The 15,920-nt window shown below is 27.9% G+C and overlaps 2 protein-coding genes across 3 annotated transcripts in view; one reads left to right on the top strand and one right to left on the bottom strand.

Annotated features, from left to right (window-relative positions):
- The window catches only part of LOC129989209 (ras-related protein Rab-3-like), a 33,659-nt gene extending 18,506 nt beyond the window's left edge, over nucleotides 1-15,153 (bottom strand). The window contains exons 1-3 of the mRNA XM_056097588.1: nucleotides 15,062-15,153; nucleotides 13,626-13,841; nucleotides 2,272-2,390 (exon numbers count right to left, since the gene is read on the bottom strand). Coding sequence (XP_055953563.1) covers nucleotides 2,272-2,390; nucleotides 13,626-13,841 — 335 coding nt within the window. The 5' untranslated portion in view covers nucleotides 15,062-15,153. The remainder of the gene's footprint in view (nucleotides 1-2,271; nucleotides 2,391-13,625; nucleotides 13,842-15,061) is intronic.
- A 247-nt stretch (nucleotides 15,154-15,400) lies between these two features.
- The window catches only part of LOC129989208 (transforming growth factor-beta receptor-associated protein 1-like), a 48,497-nt gene continuing 47,977 nt past the window's right edge, over nucleotides 15,401-15,920 (top strand). For both annotated transcript variants that reach the window (XR_008785736.1, XM_056097586.1), the window contains exon 1: nucleotides 15,401-15,758. Coding sequence is in view for 1 of the 2 variants with exons in the window: in XM_056097586.1 (XP_055953561.1) it covers nucleotides 15,687-15,758 (72 nt within the window). In the remaining variant the exon portion in view is untranslated. The remainder of the gene's footprint in view (nucleotides 15,759-15,920) is intronic.

Below are 15,920 nucleotides of genomic sequence, written 5' to 3' on the forward strand. Positions count from 1 at the left end.
AGAGATTTAATTAGTGGCCATTAACATTCCACTGTTATACCGAACGCACCCAGGTTCCAATTTAGTTTTATTGTATTGTAATAGATGGCACCATGGATTCTACTAATCCAAAATGCTAAGTCACATGACTATAAGTTTAGTAAAAAGCGAGCTGTTGGCATTCGCTCGAAAAAAGAGAAGAGGGTTCTTCATCTCCGGTAACGATGAGTGTTTAATAATCTTACTTTATGGCGGCAGTTAGTTTGCTATGAGCAGACATCTTGTTAGGTTTCCCCCTGTGGTGCCATCTAAGTATTATAATTTCTAACTTTAATGTAATTAACCTTTCCTGTCTTCATTGTTAATGTCCTGTTAGTTTTATTTACTCTAAATAAATGATCTGTTTTCCTTTAAATTATTTCTTTTCTTAATCAGTACCCTAGACACTGATTAAAATGGGATTGAATGGGTATTTTGTCCCACCCAGTCCTACATATATGCATACATATTTTAATAGATGCCTGTCTGAAAAGAAATAAAAACTTTTGATATTTTAGCTGCGATTTATTTTACCACAAGAGTCATAATTTATACAAGAGTGAAGCAATGATCAACATCATAATAAAGAGTAGAGAGGCAGAAAATTTTCCCTTAAGTGATTTCACTATAACATTCTGATAGGGATTTCTTTGCTACATGAAAACTGAGGCAAGGCATTCTTAGATATATTTGAAAAATCCATGTGAATGCAAGGGATTTTCATCCCTTTGTTGGTAGTTGGAAATTACAGAATCAATAGTTTTACTAACTCTTGTGTTAGAATTAAATAAAAAAGTGGGAATTGGATCAGGAAATAAGAAAACATTTTAGAATAAAGTTAAATGTGGAATAAATAAAAATAAAAATAAGGAAATTAAATAGGTTTTAATTTAGATTATTATATATATATATATATATATATATATATATATATATATATATATATAATGCTTGAGTATATGTTGTTCTTGCATATTATAGTAGGGGAGGACTTTTCAATGTTATCTATTCAGAAATTCCAAAAATTTAATAATAGCTATCCATACAAGCAACATTAAAGGAATTTTGAGTACCATCAAAAGGGATTTCAAGTAGCAGGACATAATATAAGATCAATTTGATGTATATTAAGCTAAATTTATATGGCAGAGTTTCTTGCAAATCTTTTTTTTTTTCTAGGCATATTTGAATTTATTATTTGCTATACATGGAGATTTATCAGAATAACATAAGGTCATCAAATAACTCATGTTATCACATAAAATTACTTATCTAAAGCAGCAATTTATTTACTAAAATTGTCCATACATTTCAATTTTCTTTATTTTGTTTTAAATTGGATTTTATCTCAGTTCTAAAAATATTATTACTCAATAAATTTGTATTTATGTTTTTTTCTATGATTTTATCAATTAATGCTTTTATTATTCATGATTTTGTTAAAAATCAAATAACTAAAAATGAAAATGTTAAAAGAAAAAGCACGAATGAAATTAGAAAATTTGCTGAATACAGTATTTTCAGAATTTATTTAAAAATAATTGTCATTATTCTTGATTTATTAAAGTTCTTTGTCAAATCAGTGAAGAAATAAAACTTTGAACTCATTGGGAAAATAATTAATAAAAAATCATCACAAAAAGTTTTCAAAATTGTTTTTGTTTTATTTTGCAAAGAAATGTTGAAATAATGAGCTCAAAAATTAAAAAGATAATGGAATCAGAATATCAGCTAGTAAAAACTTCAATTCTTGACATTTTTCAGGAAAGCAAATGTTTAAAAAGAGATCTCAAAATTCATTTAATTATATAAGAAATGCAAAAATAATTTCTTCAGAATGATCGTTTTTTGAATTAAGGATTGTTTCCTTCAGTAGTACAATGATCCCCCATGCCCCTGATTAGAAACCAATACTATGTGTAAATATGCATAAAAAATCATTAAGTAAAAATTTTTATACATTAAATTGCAAAATGAGGGCTTCAAATGCATTGATTCATTATTACATGCAAGTGCACACACACTTCCATTTATAACTATTTATTCCCACTTTTATGTTCACTAATAGTAATGACCAATGGTCTCTAATTTTACTTTTGGACAAATACTTTGATTGGACTATCATCATAATGGTTAGAGAAAAAGAAGAATTTAGCAATTTCATAATATCAAGCTGAGTCTAGCATAATAATATAAGAAGATGAACATATTTTTCATGAATATTAAATTTAAAAAATCCCTAATGTAGCTTACCAATCTTGAACACTATTAAACGATTCTTCATTTGTTACGTCATACATGAGAATAAATCCCATGGCACCACGGTAATAGGCAGTAGTAATTGTTCTATATCTTTCCTGACCAGCAGTGTCCTGCAAGAAATAAGAAGAAATTTTGTATTGAATGTACCAAAACAAAGATATTCAATATTTTATCTAATTTAGTCTCTAAATAGGTTCTTCAGAAAAAATATTTTTAAGCTTCAAATTTTAATAGTCATATAACTCATACTATTATAGAAACCTTAAGCCATTCTTTTCCTTTTATTATGTATTTCCCTAACTTTAGTGTAAAAACTCCTGTAAAATTTGATCTTTAAACTAAAGTGAAAGTGATTAAACTTCAATTAATACATTTTTTTTTCAGTAACTAAAGCATTTTTTTTATTTATTTATTTAATTTTACAAAAAACAGAATTGTTTGACATTAAAGTCTTATGTACACTATAAAAATAATTTCATAATTTATGCAATATCTCTAAGAATAGTTCAATAAAAAAATTTTTGATTCATCATAAAATTCAGTTTTTAGTCTTCTTTCAATAGGGTTTAAATGACAAATAATATTTCATTTCAATGAATAAACAGGGTTGACAGCATTTTTACTGTTTGAATTTCCCTGACTTTTCCAAATTTTTAAAGAAATTTCTCTGATTCTTTTCGGATGTTTCTAATATCTTCAGAACTATGTCATTTTATTTTATTCTCTTTAATTATTGCACAATATGTTCTTAACTGTTTTTTAAAAAATATTCTACTCTTTTAACTAAAAATGAATCTAAAATAAAATTTAATGCCCAGAAAAGAAAACATCGTTTTTACTTATTTACCCCCCCCCCTTTTTTTCAAATATATTAACCAACATTCGAAAATGCATGCCCATCCAGGCTGACTTTTAGCCAACCAGTCATATCTCAAAACTTTTTGTCAAATTTAATCACCAAAAATACAATACAAAAATATATGCACATTGATAGAATGCTTAAGAATGAAATGATTTGTTTCCTTCCAGCAGGGTCTCCCCAATCCATACTGTTTACGAACACACCAATTGGAACAGAAAAATAATATTATTAAAAGAAGAAAAATTCTTTTACAAATTCAAAATGAAATCTCTGAATCAAAATAAGAAATTCTTCAAAGCTATCAAAACTGCATAGACTTTTAACCCATCGAGTATAATAAAAAAATTGCCAGAATATTTAACTTATAAAATAGTGAAAAAAGGTTGAAAATTGGTCCTTATCTTTTTATTCATTGCATAAAAAGAAAAATGTTTTAGAGGTAAAAATGCCACCCTTCTTATTTTGAAATTTTTTTTAAAGAAAATTACAAGAGAAATGTGTACTTATAATGCATCAAAGAAATAAATTTTTCAAATGTATGGGGAATTTTAAACAAAATTAAAAAAAAAAAAATGTTTAAAGCAATAGCATCTATAGCATCAATTTATATGAAGTATTTAGTAATGCATTATCATAAAGTTAAAAAAAATGTTTTAAAGAAATATTACTAATAATATTTGATACTTCATAATTCATCAAAAAGATCTTCAAGATGAGGTAAAAAATAATTATTGTAAAATAATTATTTAAATAAAATAAATTGTATGGGAATTATAATAATGGATCAATATTTTACATCCAGTTTTGAAAATTAATACCCAAAATTCATACTTTCGCTCTCGTAACATGTGGTATGAGTGATGAAGGAGGGGGGGATAGCTCCATATATATATCTTTTAAAATATAAGAGACCCACTATAGCTTAAAATCATAAAAGTAACAGGAAATGGGCTTTAGTTAGGCTGCCTTTTCCCATAGTACACAAAACCCTTTTTGATAATTATGCTGTTAACTTGTCATTCTGAAGAAAAGTAAACTAAATTTTTTGGCAGAAATATTATATATTCATATATGTATCAATAAATTAAATATGTTAGTCAATCTTTCTTTTCCATACTTTGTTTTAGACTATCAGTAAAAGTTTGATTTTCATTAGTTACCAATGACGTTTCATTCTACTTTTGAAAAAATATCAGCAAATTATCATGTTTGATAAAATTAATGATTTATAAAAAAATTTCCAATTTTATATTGAATTTTCCTGAGCTCCCAAAATTTCCTGACAATTCCTAATTTTCCCGGTTGGCTATCTACCTTGATAAACATATGTCAAAAAAAATTATGAAGCCAAATTTTCATACATCCTTTTATTTTAAGGAATCATACCCTACAAAGTATATTTGTCGCTCCAATTTAAAATTGGACGAAAAATAAACTTTTCTGTTTTCTGCAATCAAATCAGATCAAATAATGAAGTTTTCAGTATTTCAATTTCAGAGCAATCAACATTTTCAACAACTTAATCAATCAGCCTCAGGGAAAGTAGATTTAATCTCATGCCCTTGATTTTGCAAAATTATCAGACATTAAAATTGCTTTATTTTAATTGTCTCTTATCTATGCTCTGTTTATTGTGTACATGAATCACTCTAATGTAGATCAGTCCCATGACATCATGGGATTATTAAAAGCATAAATACCTTGTTCCTTTAATTTATAAATATTGTGATATTGTAAATTCATAGATATTAAATAGTAATTCAGTTCTTTAGCTTTCAACAATAAAAAAACAAAATAGTTGATGAAACAATGAAAATGGTTTGAACTTCAAGGCAACAATGTAAGCTATGATTGGAAATCATTTTGGTAATTTTTTAGAAAAATATTTTATAAAAATTACCAAAATTGAGTTTTTAAATTTTGAAATGGCTTAAAAGTTACTTTTTTTCAATGTTATTTTAGAAATTTCCCCAGAGAAACGTCAAAATCCAGTTTAATTTTTAATTAAAATTTTTTTAAAAATAGCCACAAAGTACACATTTCTGATCTCCAAGATACACATGTACAAAATTTAATAGCTGAAGGTCACATGACCACACCTGTAGAGCATAACACACATACAATCTTTATTAAAAGGTATAGATAATTTTAAAAAAATATTTTACTAATAATAAATAAATAAAATTAACATTTTAGGTTACATATTTATATCCATTTACTTCAATGATGAATATACCATATAAAAGTTGATTTGTAATGTTATTTTATAAGATTTAAAAACTGGTGCAATCAATACAGTGATTGTAAGTATAGGAGTTTTTTTAAAAAATTATTTTACTGCATATTTTAAATTAGCTACCTTTGGTGGCCCAGTTGGTCGATCAAGATTAATGCTTACAAAAAAATTTCAATAAGAATGCTTCTTTCTTATATTTTTTAAGCATCATTAAAAAATATTTGGTAAAAGTGTAGTTTAGTGTGTCCCTTGCTGCGCCAAGAATGCCAAGTCGCTAATAAAGATGGCAGACAAAATAACCAAACACTTCTGCAAAACAGTTATGGTTACCACTTTCTGCATTAAAATTACTGATTAATATTGTTTTATCTGAGATTTTTTAAAAAACCTTTGGGATCACTATCGCTGCTTATCTTAACAACTTTGATATAAAGAAGTATTTCAAACCGGCGTCGTTGGTCTGATGTATAGAGAGTGAAATTTAGAGTATGTGATGCTTTCGGCATGTAAAGAAGGCACCGGGCAGAATTTTTTAACTTAAAAAAACATCCTACGGCTTTACTTGCAGCGGGGTCCTTGTAGCTTCGCTAGCTCATTGAACATAAAGACTGTGTGGATTACAGAAAAAATACATAATCAAAAGAAAAAAAGAAGCAATTAAACCATTCTCCATACAAAATTTCAAACAAGCATCCTTTTCCCAACTTCATGAATTCGTAAAATATATATCCACTCACTCTTTGTCTATTCTGCAAGTTCAAAATATTTCTTACCATGCCATTCACCACACATCCATTCTTGAATAATTAGCGACATAATGACTTATCAAGGAATCCATCAGAACAGATAAAGAAAAACGAAAAGTGCAAGGAAATCCATTGCATACAATTTTTTAAATTAATAATTCAGAAGATTTCTAAAACGTATATTGACAGTTAACTATTGCAAAAGAATATCTTATATTCATTTTCACATTAAAAATAACATTACAGTGTCTTATTAGTAATAAAAACTTTTAATTATAATACAAAATTAAAATCTTTAATTGATATTTTTTATTTAACATTTTTCATAAAATAGTTGTAGTTCATGTACAACTCAACCACAGTAAACAGTAGTCAACAAAACAGCATTAAGGTTGCTACAAGATCGTTTTGTTGGGTTACCATATTGGCCACAAACTCTGGGGCACACTAAACTACACTTCAACCAAATATTTAATTTTAAATTTTGGTAATAATCATATAATTTTAGAAGCCTTACACCATCTTGTTAACTTGCAATACACTTCCCAAATATTCTATCTATATTTATAGAAGAATATTGGGAAGGAAAATTTAGCTAGAAGTATCCAAATGGGCTGTTATCTTATTTCTACAACTGAAAAGGTGAATGTGTGTGTATGTGTTGGTACTCTACAGGTTCAACTCTCTCCGTTTGACCTATAGATTTTAAATTTGGTACATACATCTATACTTATAATAAAGCTCAATGTGTGTGTGTGTTGGCGCTCTACAGGCCAGACCGTTTGACCTACAGCTACCAAATTTGGTACATGTATACCTTGGAGGTTAGGAATGTGCACCTGGGGTTCTTTTTTCGAATTTTTAATTAGAATTTTAATTATTAATTAAAAACTAACTTTCCCGCCAAAAAAATCTTCCATTTTCCCTACCGCTAACTTTTCCGCCAAAAAAATCATCCATTTTCCCTACCGCTAACTTTTTCGCCAAAAAAATCTTCCGTTTTCCCCACCGCGAAATGAGTAAGGCTTCAGTTTTTTTTCTTCCAACAGTAATGAGGCTAGGGTTAATATTTTTCGGCGGATTATTTCAAATGATTCTATTTATTTTCTTAATATTTTATGCATTTAAAATTAAACATTGTTAAGTAATCGATCTTTCAGATTCATTCTAAAGTAGTTTTGAATTAAAATAAAACAGAATAAAGGAAATTAAAAATGTCTAATCCGCATAGCGTTACCCCAACTGGCGTAGAAAAAAATCACGTATTTGCGTTACGTAACTGGCGTTGAAAATTCACGCATGCGCATTGTGTTCTGAATTCCGCATTGTGTTGACAATTATTATCAACAGATGCGGACTGGATTTAAATTATTTTTAGGTTCGTTATATGCTTTTGTAATTAAAATGTATTTATGTTAGTTATATATTTTTTGTATATGCTTATAGTTTTAAGTACATCGTTTTTTAAGTAGTTTTTTTAAAACCTGTTTTCAACCGTTTATTTTAAACGATTCGTTTTATTTTCTTAATGTTTGATGCATTTAAAATTAAACATTTTTAATTAATCGATCTGTTCATGATGAATCTAAGAAAATTTTGTTGACAAATTCTTGAGATATTACATAAATTAAAAAAGATATTCTTTAGCGCCCATAAAGTTTAAACGCTGAGTGACTCTATTTTCAGTAATCAGATTATAAAAAAATGCTTTGTTTCAATAAAAAATATTATTATATTAATTGAAGATTAATTCTTTCCACTTTAATTTAAAGCATAAATTCTACGGGTGCTAACAGAAAATTAGAGAGATACATATTACGTTATGACTGAAGGCCTGTATAATATTATGAATGAATTATATGACAATCAAAATTTGAAGTTTTAAAATATTTTGATGAAGAAGCTATTAAAGTAGGAATTGCATAAAATATTTAATTATTAAAATTTTAACGAACATTAACATTGGCGAATCGGCTGGTCGCCAAATGCGGCTAGTAGTTTATAATTCTAAAATGTGCACTTTAGAGATATTTTAGAAAAGTTTAAATAAAATTTTTATTAAAAATTAAGCTGGATTTTGGCATTGTTTTGTAATAATTAAAAAATATTATTGCACAAAAATAAATTTTAGAATGTTTTAAAATTAAAATTAAAAAAAAAATTAACTATACGAATTTAATAATTCTTAAAAATTTTTGCAGAATTTAAACAATTTTTTTAAAATAATATATTTTTTCACTTATTTTCTAACAGTACAGATTACATTGTTACACTGAAATTCAAATGTTTTTCATTTTTTCATCAAATGTTTAATTGAATTATTTTCTTCCATTCTTGAAAGTTAAAAAGAAAAATTCTATTGAATATATGTGCAGCTTACAAGACAAATAATAATAATAAAAAAAGAAGTTACAATACCATGAGATTTAGACTATAGATGAGCCTGATATTTTTGTTTTTAATAGAATTTTAAGTCATAGAATTTCTTTATTAAAAAGATCATGTGCACAATAAACAGAACTTAAGACAAAATAACATAGCTTTATGTGAAATAATTTGGCAAAATCATGGACATGAAGTTATAGCTAAAAAGTTAATCTGAAATCTAATACAACCAATAATCTTAACAGACCAGCTGATTACCTGAAGCTACTGATTTACAATATCTCAGGCATGGTTGTCAATATACAAATATTAACTTTTGAAAACTGTAGTAGTCTCATGTACATTGATTGCATGCTTCAGAAATATATATAGTAACTTAAAAGTTAACATATGAAGTAACATGAAAGATAATTCTCATATAAGTTATGAGAAAATGTTTTTATATTTAAAAACAAAAACATTAAAATTTTTTTCACTATTGCTTAATTCTGAAATTAATTTTAAAAGTAAGTACAATAAATATTATGACGAGCATGCCTTATATTTAAAGCTACTTAAAAGGGAAGAATAAACTGGATCCTCATATCTTTATTATCCACAATGGAGAAAAATCAGATTTTAAATATGAAAAGCAATGATGAAAATGATAAAAGTTTCATTTCGAGGAGAATATATATATATATATATATATATATTGTAGTAAAATATGTAATAGGGGAAAAAATCAACTGTAGAACAAAATAATAATAATAATTTAAAGGATAATTCGTTTAATTCTAAGATAAAGCAAAAATAATTTTTTGTACTGTAATATTTTTGGAAGTCATCATGAAAAAAAAAATGTAAAAATTGTACATAATTTAAAAAAAAAATGTTAAGCAATCACCCCAGATATACATTCTCAAGTAAGAATAAGTCAGATCCTCATATTATATATATATACATACATGCATGCCAAATCTGATTCTGTAAACAAACCTCATACTTGGCATTTGTTATTTCCTCATACCTGGCACTTATTCATCTTTATTATTAGTAGGGAAGAATTATTAATTTCAGACTGAAAAAATTCACTTAAATTTGGCCAGAAAGAAAAAACAAATACATATATAAGAGGTGGTAATATTGTATGAGGATTATATTAAGAATGGAAAGGCGCAGTTGGCAGAATAAACATTTAATTAATATGCAAGGACGAGAACATTTCTTATGCCATATTAAATACAAGTAGCGAAACTAATAATAACAAACTGCTAACATTAAACATAAATGTGAACCTTACATTCAGCCCAGCCCAATGCAAAATTTAGGCAGGCAGTTATAAATTTTAAAACATTCAATTGTTTAATGAGTTATTGTCCAAGTAAAAACTATATTGGCATGATGAGAGTCAGTTCAATCAGGAGCATCCAGGAGGTCATCTACTGGATCTTGCATTTCTGCAGTGGATTAACTTTCTTCTTCCAAACGATCTTCTTCAACGATTGGTATATCTTATTGCAATAAGGGCAAAGATGCTGCACACGGACAACTTTCAAAACGCCGTTATCTGCTGACATAGACTTGATCTCGTAGCATACGGATCCCAATTAGGCGAACAATCACAAATGACTAATTGAAAATTGGAGAGTTTACGATCTCCTTGTTTTGGCCTGACGAGATCTCCTGACTTAAATGAATGGGGTCTGCGATGAACATTAAATCTGCATTTATTTGCTAAATGCACTTCATACACAGAATTTGTGGCTTCGGCTTGGCCAACATTAGGAGGTCAAGTTGATCCTCGCGGGGCATGTTTTTCAAGAAACTTCCAATATGAAGTTCACGAGGAAGATGTGGATCATATCCATGAAGCAAATAGAATGGGGATTTTCATGTGGAATTCTGTTTTGTGGTGTTAATTGCCAGTAAAGCATTAGGCAGTAATAAGTCCCATTTCTCTAGATTTTTGTCGATGACTTTTTCAAGGTAGACACAATTATTCCATTGGCATGTTCAACGATCCTATTAGCTTGTGGTGAATAGGGTGGTGTTATTGATTGTTTGATTCCATATTTTTGCAGAAACCACTAAGTGAGGCATGCAGTAAACGCAGTTCCTTTATCTGATATATACAAACCTGGCAACCCATATAATGCAATTATGTATAATGTTGTTATAGAGAGTATTGGTCACTGTATATGCAGCAAGAGATGTGGATGGTGTGGATCTGGATAAACATATTTCCAGCTTTGGTTTTTGGCAAGCATATGATGTGATCAGCAGACACAATTTCTCACAGTATAGTAGGAATCGGCAATTGTTGCAATGAGCCATAAGCATTTGCAGTACGGCAATTAACAATTTGACATTTGTGACAACTTCGAACATATGTTTTACAATCTTTTCTCATCTCTGGCCACCAATAGTGTTGCTGTAAATTGTGAAGTGTTTATTTGGCATCCAGATGTCTGATATCATCATGGCAAGTAAACAAAGTTTGTTTGCGCATTGCTTTTGGAATCACTACTACAGATTTCGATCCATTGTTCTGTAATCGTACCAGAGTATTGTTATTGATATTGCAATTATGTATGATTGACACTGAATTTTTATTAGGTTTTTCCTCTTTGAGCAAATGAAAAATATACTGGCAGAAGTCATCTCTCATTTGCTTTGTGCAAATTTCTGATTTATAGCTTGCAGTAACTGTTAAATAAACATGTGGAGTTGGAAAACGGGAAAGATGATCAGCGATAACATTTTGCTTTCTGGGTCGATGCATAGTTGTAACGTCAAATTGTGTCAAGTTTACAATATTCGGACAAACTTGCGATTGATTGCAGATTTCATTACAACATATGCAGTGGTATAGTTATCTGTGATAAGTTTGAACTTGTAACCAAGAAGATAAAGGCAAAACTTCTCAGTGAGTGCCCAGTGCACGGCAGTAAATTCCAGTTCATTGCTGTGATAGCGTGTTTCAGTATCCTTTATAGTTCATGATGCATATTCGATGACAAGACATTTTCCAAATCGTTTGTGGGCTCCTTCAGAACGGAAAAGAATGCCTCTAGCGAAACAATGCATGGTCAGAGCGGCCGCTATATTGCAGTCAATATATAAAATTTTAATTATTTAAAACATTAGGAAAAGGCAACCTAAAAAATTTTTCTTCTATCTCGGTTACTTAATAGTTCATTTTTCATAATGTACTTACTGATATGGATATCTCGGCACTCACTAAAAATAATTTTAGGCAAAAAGATTCTGAAAGACTATATTTAATTGGTGATTAAGATCAAGATGTTCTAGCTTCAAGTTCCCTGTTCTACTTCAAGTCTCTTCTATGAACTGGTTATTTCAAATGGTGTAAAAGAAAATGATCAATATCATCTTTTTTTTTATTTGTTTGTTTCAGGCAGGAAAATTATGATTGTCCTAAATATCAAATTTATTCAGTAGGATTGAAGTATTAACTAGCTGAGTAATTAAATGTCATTATATACATTTATTTTTTAGCCATGGTGTAAAGTATAAAAGGAAGAAAAATCCTTTACAGTTTTTTGATATTTTCTATTTTGATAAGTTAGGTACATAATAAGAATCAAGTTTTTTAGGCAATATATAATATCTTCAATGGTAATCCATTAAAAGTATGTTTCGACACCCTAACTGTTTTGTGAAGAATCTGCCTTTTTGTTCCAAGAAATATGGTCCAAAATAATGCTCAGAAGTCCAAACTAATATAATCTTTTGTTTTTTGTTTCAGTTTTGATCTATTCTTTTATTTTTTATTTTCTTGGGTATTTTTTTTATGAATAACTTCCAGTGATTTGAAAGACAAACTTTTTAAGGCTTCAAGAACAGAAAAATTGCCTGTCAGAAAATTATTATTATTATTATTCCTTTCTGGAACTGAGAGGCTATGAATAGTTGGACATATCACTAAAGCTTGGACCATATAAAGGGAATTAATGAAATGTATTCCATCATCAGATAATTATAATAATAAAGCATTTTAAAATGATACTAAAACATAATTCAATACAAAATTTAGAAAATCTGCAATTAAATAATTTTCACCAAGTAAGATAGCCAAACAGATAAACAGGATTGCCACTCAAATCTGGGAAAAAAATTCCCCGAATGTATATGCAGTATAAGAAAAAGCATGTGAACAGCACTGATGTATTATTTATAAAAGAATAATAATACCTCCTTGTTTTTATTAGAAGAAACAACAAAAGAACATGATAAGGGGGAAAAAAAGATACCGATTACTTACTTCATGCTCTTTAATTTAAAGTTATGCAAAATTTACAAACTCGGTTGAAATAAAACAAAAATAAAATTCTTGCTACCCTGATATAAGCCATTTAATGATTGCTTGATTAAAAAAAAATTACAAAACATATTTCCCCCAATTCATATATTTTAAGATCAATTTCTGTAGAGCTTTCAGCCATCAGTTTAATTTTTTTACAATTTCATTTGCAAAGCTGCTTTGCATTTGATGCAATCTATTTTTTTAACTGAATTTTTTCCCTTCCCTTCTTTTTTGAAGCTCCTTAATGAGTCACATGCAGTAATTTTTATGCTACGCATATCTCTTGAAATTGGAACCTTTTCAAACACTTCCAAAAAATCTTTGCGGCACCATACACAGTTCTTAGAATAATTTTCTTTCAGGTTTTCAACAAGCATTTGCTTTTTAATAGAAAATCCACTTTCCACATCCACATTACCATATAGCAATGCAAGATTTTTATAATTTCCTAAAAATTACAAAATGCTTTGGGGCACAAAATTAAAAATTAAACTCAACATACAATTTTCCAAAATTTATAAATGGATTGATTTTTTCTCTCTTTATAAGATCCCTTCTGAGTGGCTTATGCCATGTCAGTGTTTCTTGATTGAATTTAATATAAGTGCAAGTTACTCAGGTTTAATATGCCATTTAGATAATGCTGAAAATCTTCACAGTAATAGATTTTAAGTATGTATAAATGCATTATTTTATAGAATTTTTACATATAAAATATATTTAAGACGTGAAGAACAGAAGAAAATGCACATATTGATATACTATTTATAATACATTACTAATATACAAAAGAATTTAAATACATACCCAGATTTGCAGTTTAACTCGTTTTTCTTGTCGAAATACAGTTTTCACTTTGAAATCAATACCAACTGTGCTTACAAATGCTGATGTGAAAGAATCGTCAGCATATCGGAACAAAAAAGAAGTTTTGCCAACACTACTATTTCCAATAATTAAAATTTTGAACATATAATCAAAGTTCTGGTCAGGGGCATCTTTCTGTTGAGGTTGGCCAGCCATCTGAAAGAAACAAGAAAAATCTACCATATAATGAAAGCCAGAAGATAATTATATCTGAGTTATCAATCAATTCATTAATGTCCTGTAATGATAAGAGCAAACATTTTAAAAATATATTTTTATTAAGTCACACTCTTGCACTTTTAAATTAAAAAGCAAACAATAAATAAGTACTGTTATATATTTAAATGAGTTATGCTTAAAAAACTGTCTAAAACATGAAATACACAAATACTTATTTTAAAAATATTAAAGTACTATACAAAAATTGGTCTTTTATTAAAAAAAAATACATAAACCTTAATTCTTTTCACAAATCATAAGATTTGGCATCAAATTCCTTTTGAAAATGTCCAAATTCACAATATTTCAAGAGAAAAAATATATCAGTTATTTAATTCATAAATATCCAATGAAATCTGCTTTATTATAACAATAAAATAATGAGAAAAACATACTAAAAACTTTGGAAAATTTAAGTAGTAGTAGTAGTACAAGCACAAAGAAGTGCTATTTTAAAAAATTTTAATATCAGTGACTACTTTACATAATGTAATTTAAGCATCATTATAAATAAAATGAATTAAACTCATTAAAAATATATTACATTAAAAAAATATAATTGAAGATCAAATATTTCTTCTTTATACGAGGACATTCATTTTTATCTTTTAACCTGCTACATTAATTAAGAAATCAAAGTGGATTTTTTTAAAAAAATGATTTTATGAATAAATCGTTAGTTAAGTGCTCCATTAGTAAATCACGCAGATATTAGATAAAAAAATAATTAGAAAAGGCATAAAATATATCAAAACTCAAAAGATATGAATAATTTTTAATAATATAATCTTATATACACGAAAATTCTTCAGATATAATGGTGATGGGGAAAAAAATTATAAAACTCATGAAAGAAGCCGGGCAGATTAAAACCGGATTGGAGGTTATGATTTATACACACGAAAATTCAAAATTAAGTGTTTTACAACTGATTTAATCCTTATTTCTTTAACTGTGCATAAAAAATATGAAGAAAAATATGACTAACAAAAGAAAATCAAAGAAAACAGCAAATAATACACAAGATCATGGACATCGAAAGAATAATGCCAAAATGGCGGAAAATGAGTATTATGAAAGAATCTGCATAATTAAGTGATACATAAATAAATTTTTATAAGATATTTTGAAAAACTGATTGAATAAAAGATATAAACCTCAGATTTTTAACAAAACTCTGACCCCAAAAATGCGTCAAACGATAAAAATCGAAACTAGCTTTCCTTGTTGCCACGTCTTTACACTAAAGTCTAATGCTGAATTGACGTAATCAATAACATTTTTATTCTGAATGCTTTCATTATTATTTTTGCTAAAGCATACTAGCAATCACCTTTAAATTATATTTTAAAAATATCATTTATAATCTTCTGTGAATTATTTTAATTACTTTTAAAATAATTTATCAGTTAAAAATTTATTTTATTCTGCTAATTTAGTGTTACCAAGCCATGCCTACGAAGATCAAACTTGTATCAGAAATATGGCATCGTTTTGCTTATAAGCGGAAACGGAAAGTAAATATTTCTGTTTTGATGCAAAAGGAGGAGTTGCCATGTGTATACATTGATTAGTTTTTCTATGTGAAGCATGAAAAAAGAAATAACAGAGAAATTTTACTTCAAATTCTATTGATCGGTATATGTAAAATGTTTTCTGAAGTATTAAGTCATGGCATTCCTCCAAAGGATTGAAGATGACTGTCATGAGTTGGACACTTTACTGTCATATATTTTATGCGGCTTCTAACCAAACTATTCCTGATTGAAACTACTTTGCACAATGACTGTCAAAGCATTTGATTTAGTTCCTGCTATAGAACGAGTCTCATGGACTGATAAAGTGAAAACTGTGGTATTTAATTTTACTTGGTCAAAACATTTTGTCTAGAAGTTCATATAAGAATATGCCATTTTCTTTATAATTAAAAACATTCAATAATTTTTTCGATATTGTCGCTATCAGTAGAAATGAAATAATCAAGATTCCTTTTTTTTTTTTTTTTTACATTGATGT

Source organism: Argiope bruennichi, chromosome 10 (genome assembly GCF_947563725.1).
Source record: "Argiope bruennichi chromosome 10, qqArgBrue1.1, whole genome shotgun sequence".
In the NCBI taxonomy this organism is placed as follows: domain Eukaryota; kingdom Metazoa; phylum Arthropoda; class Arachnida; order Araneae; family Araneidae; genus Argiope; species Argiope bruennichi.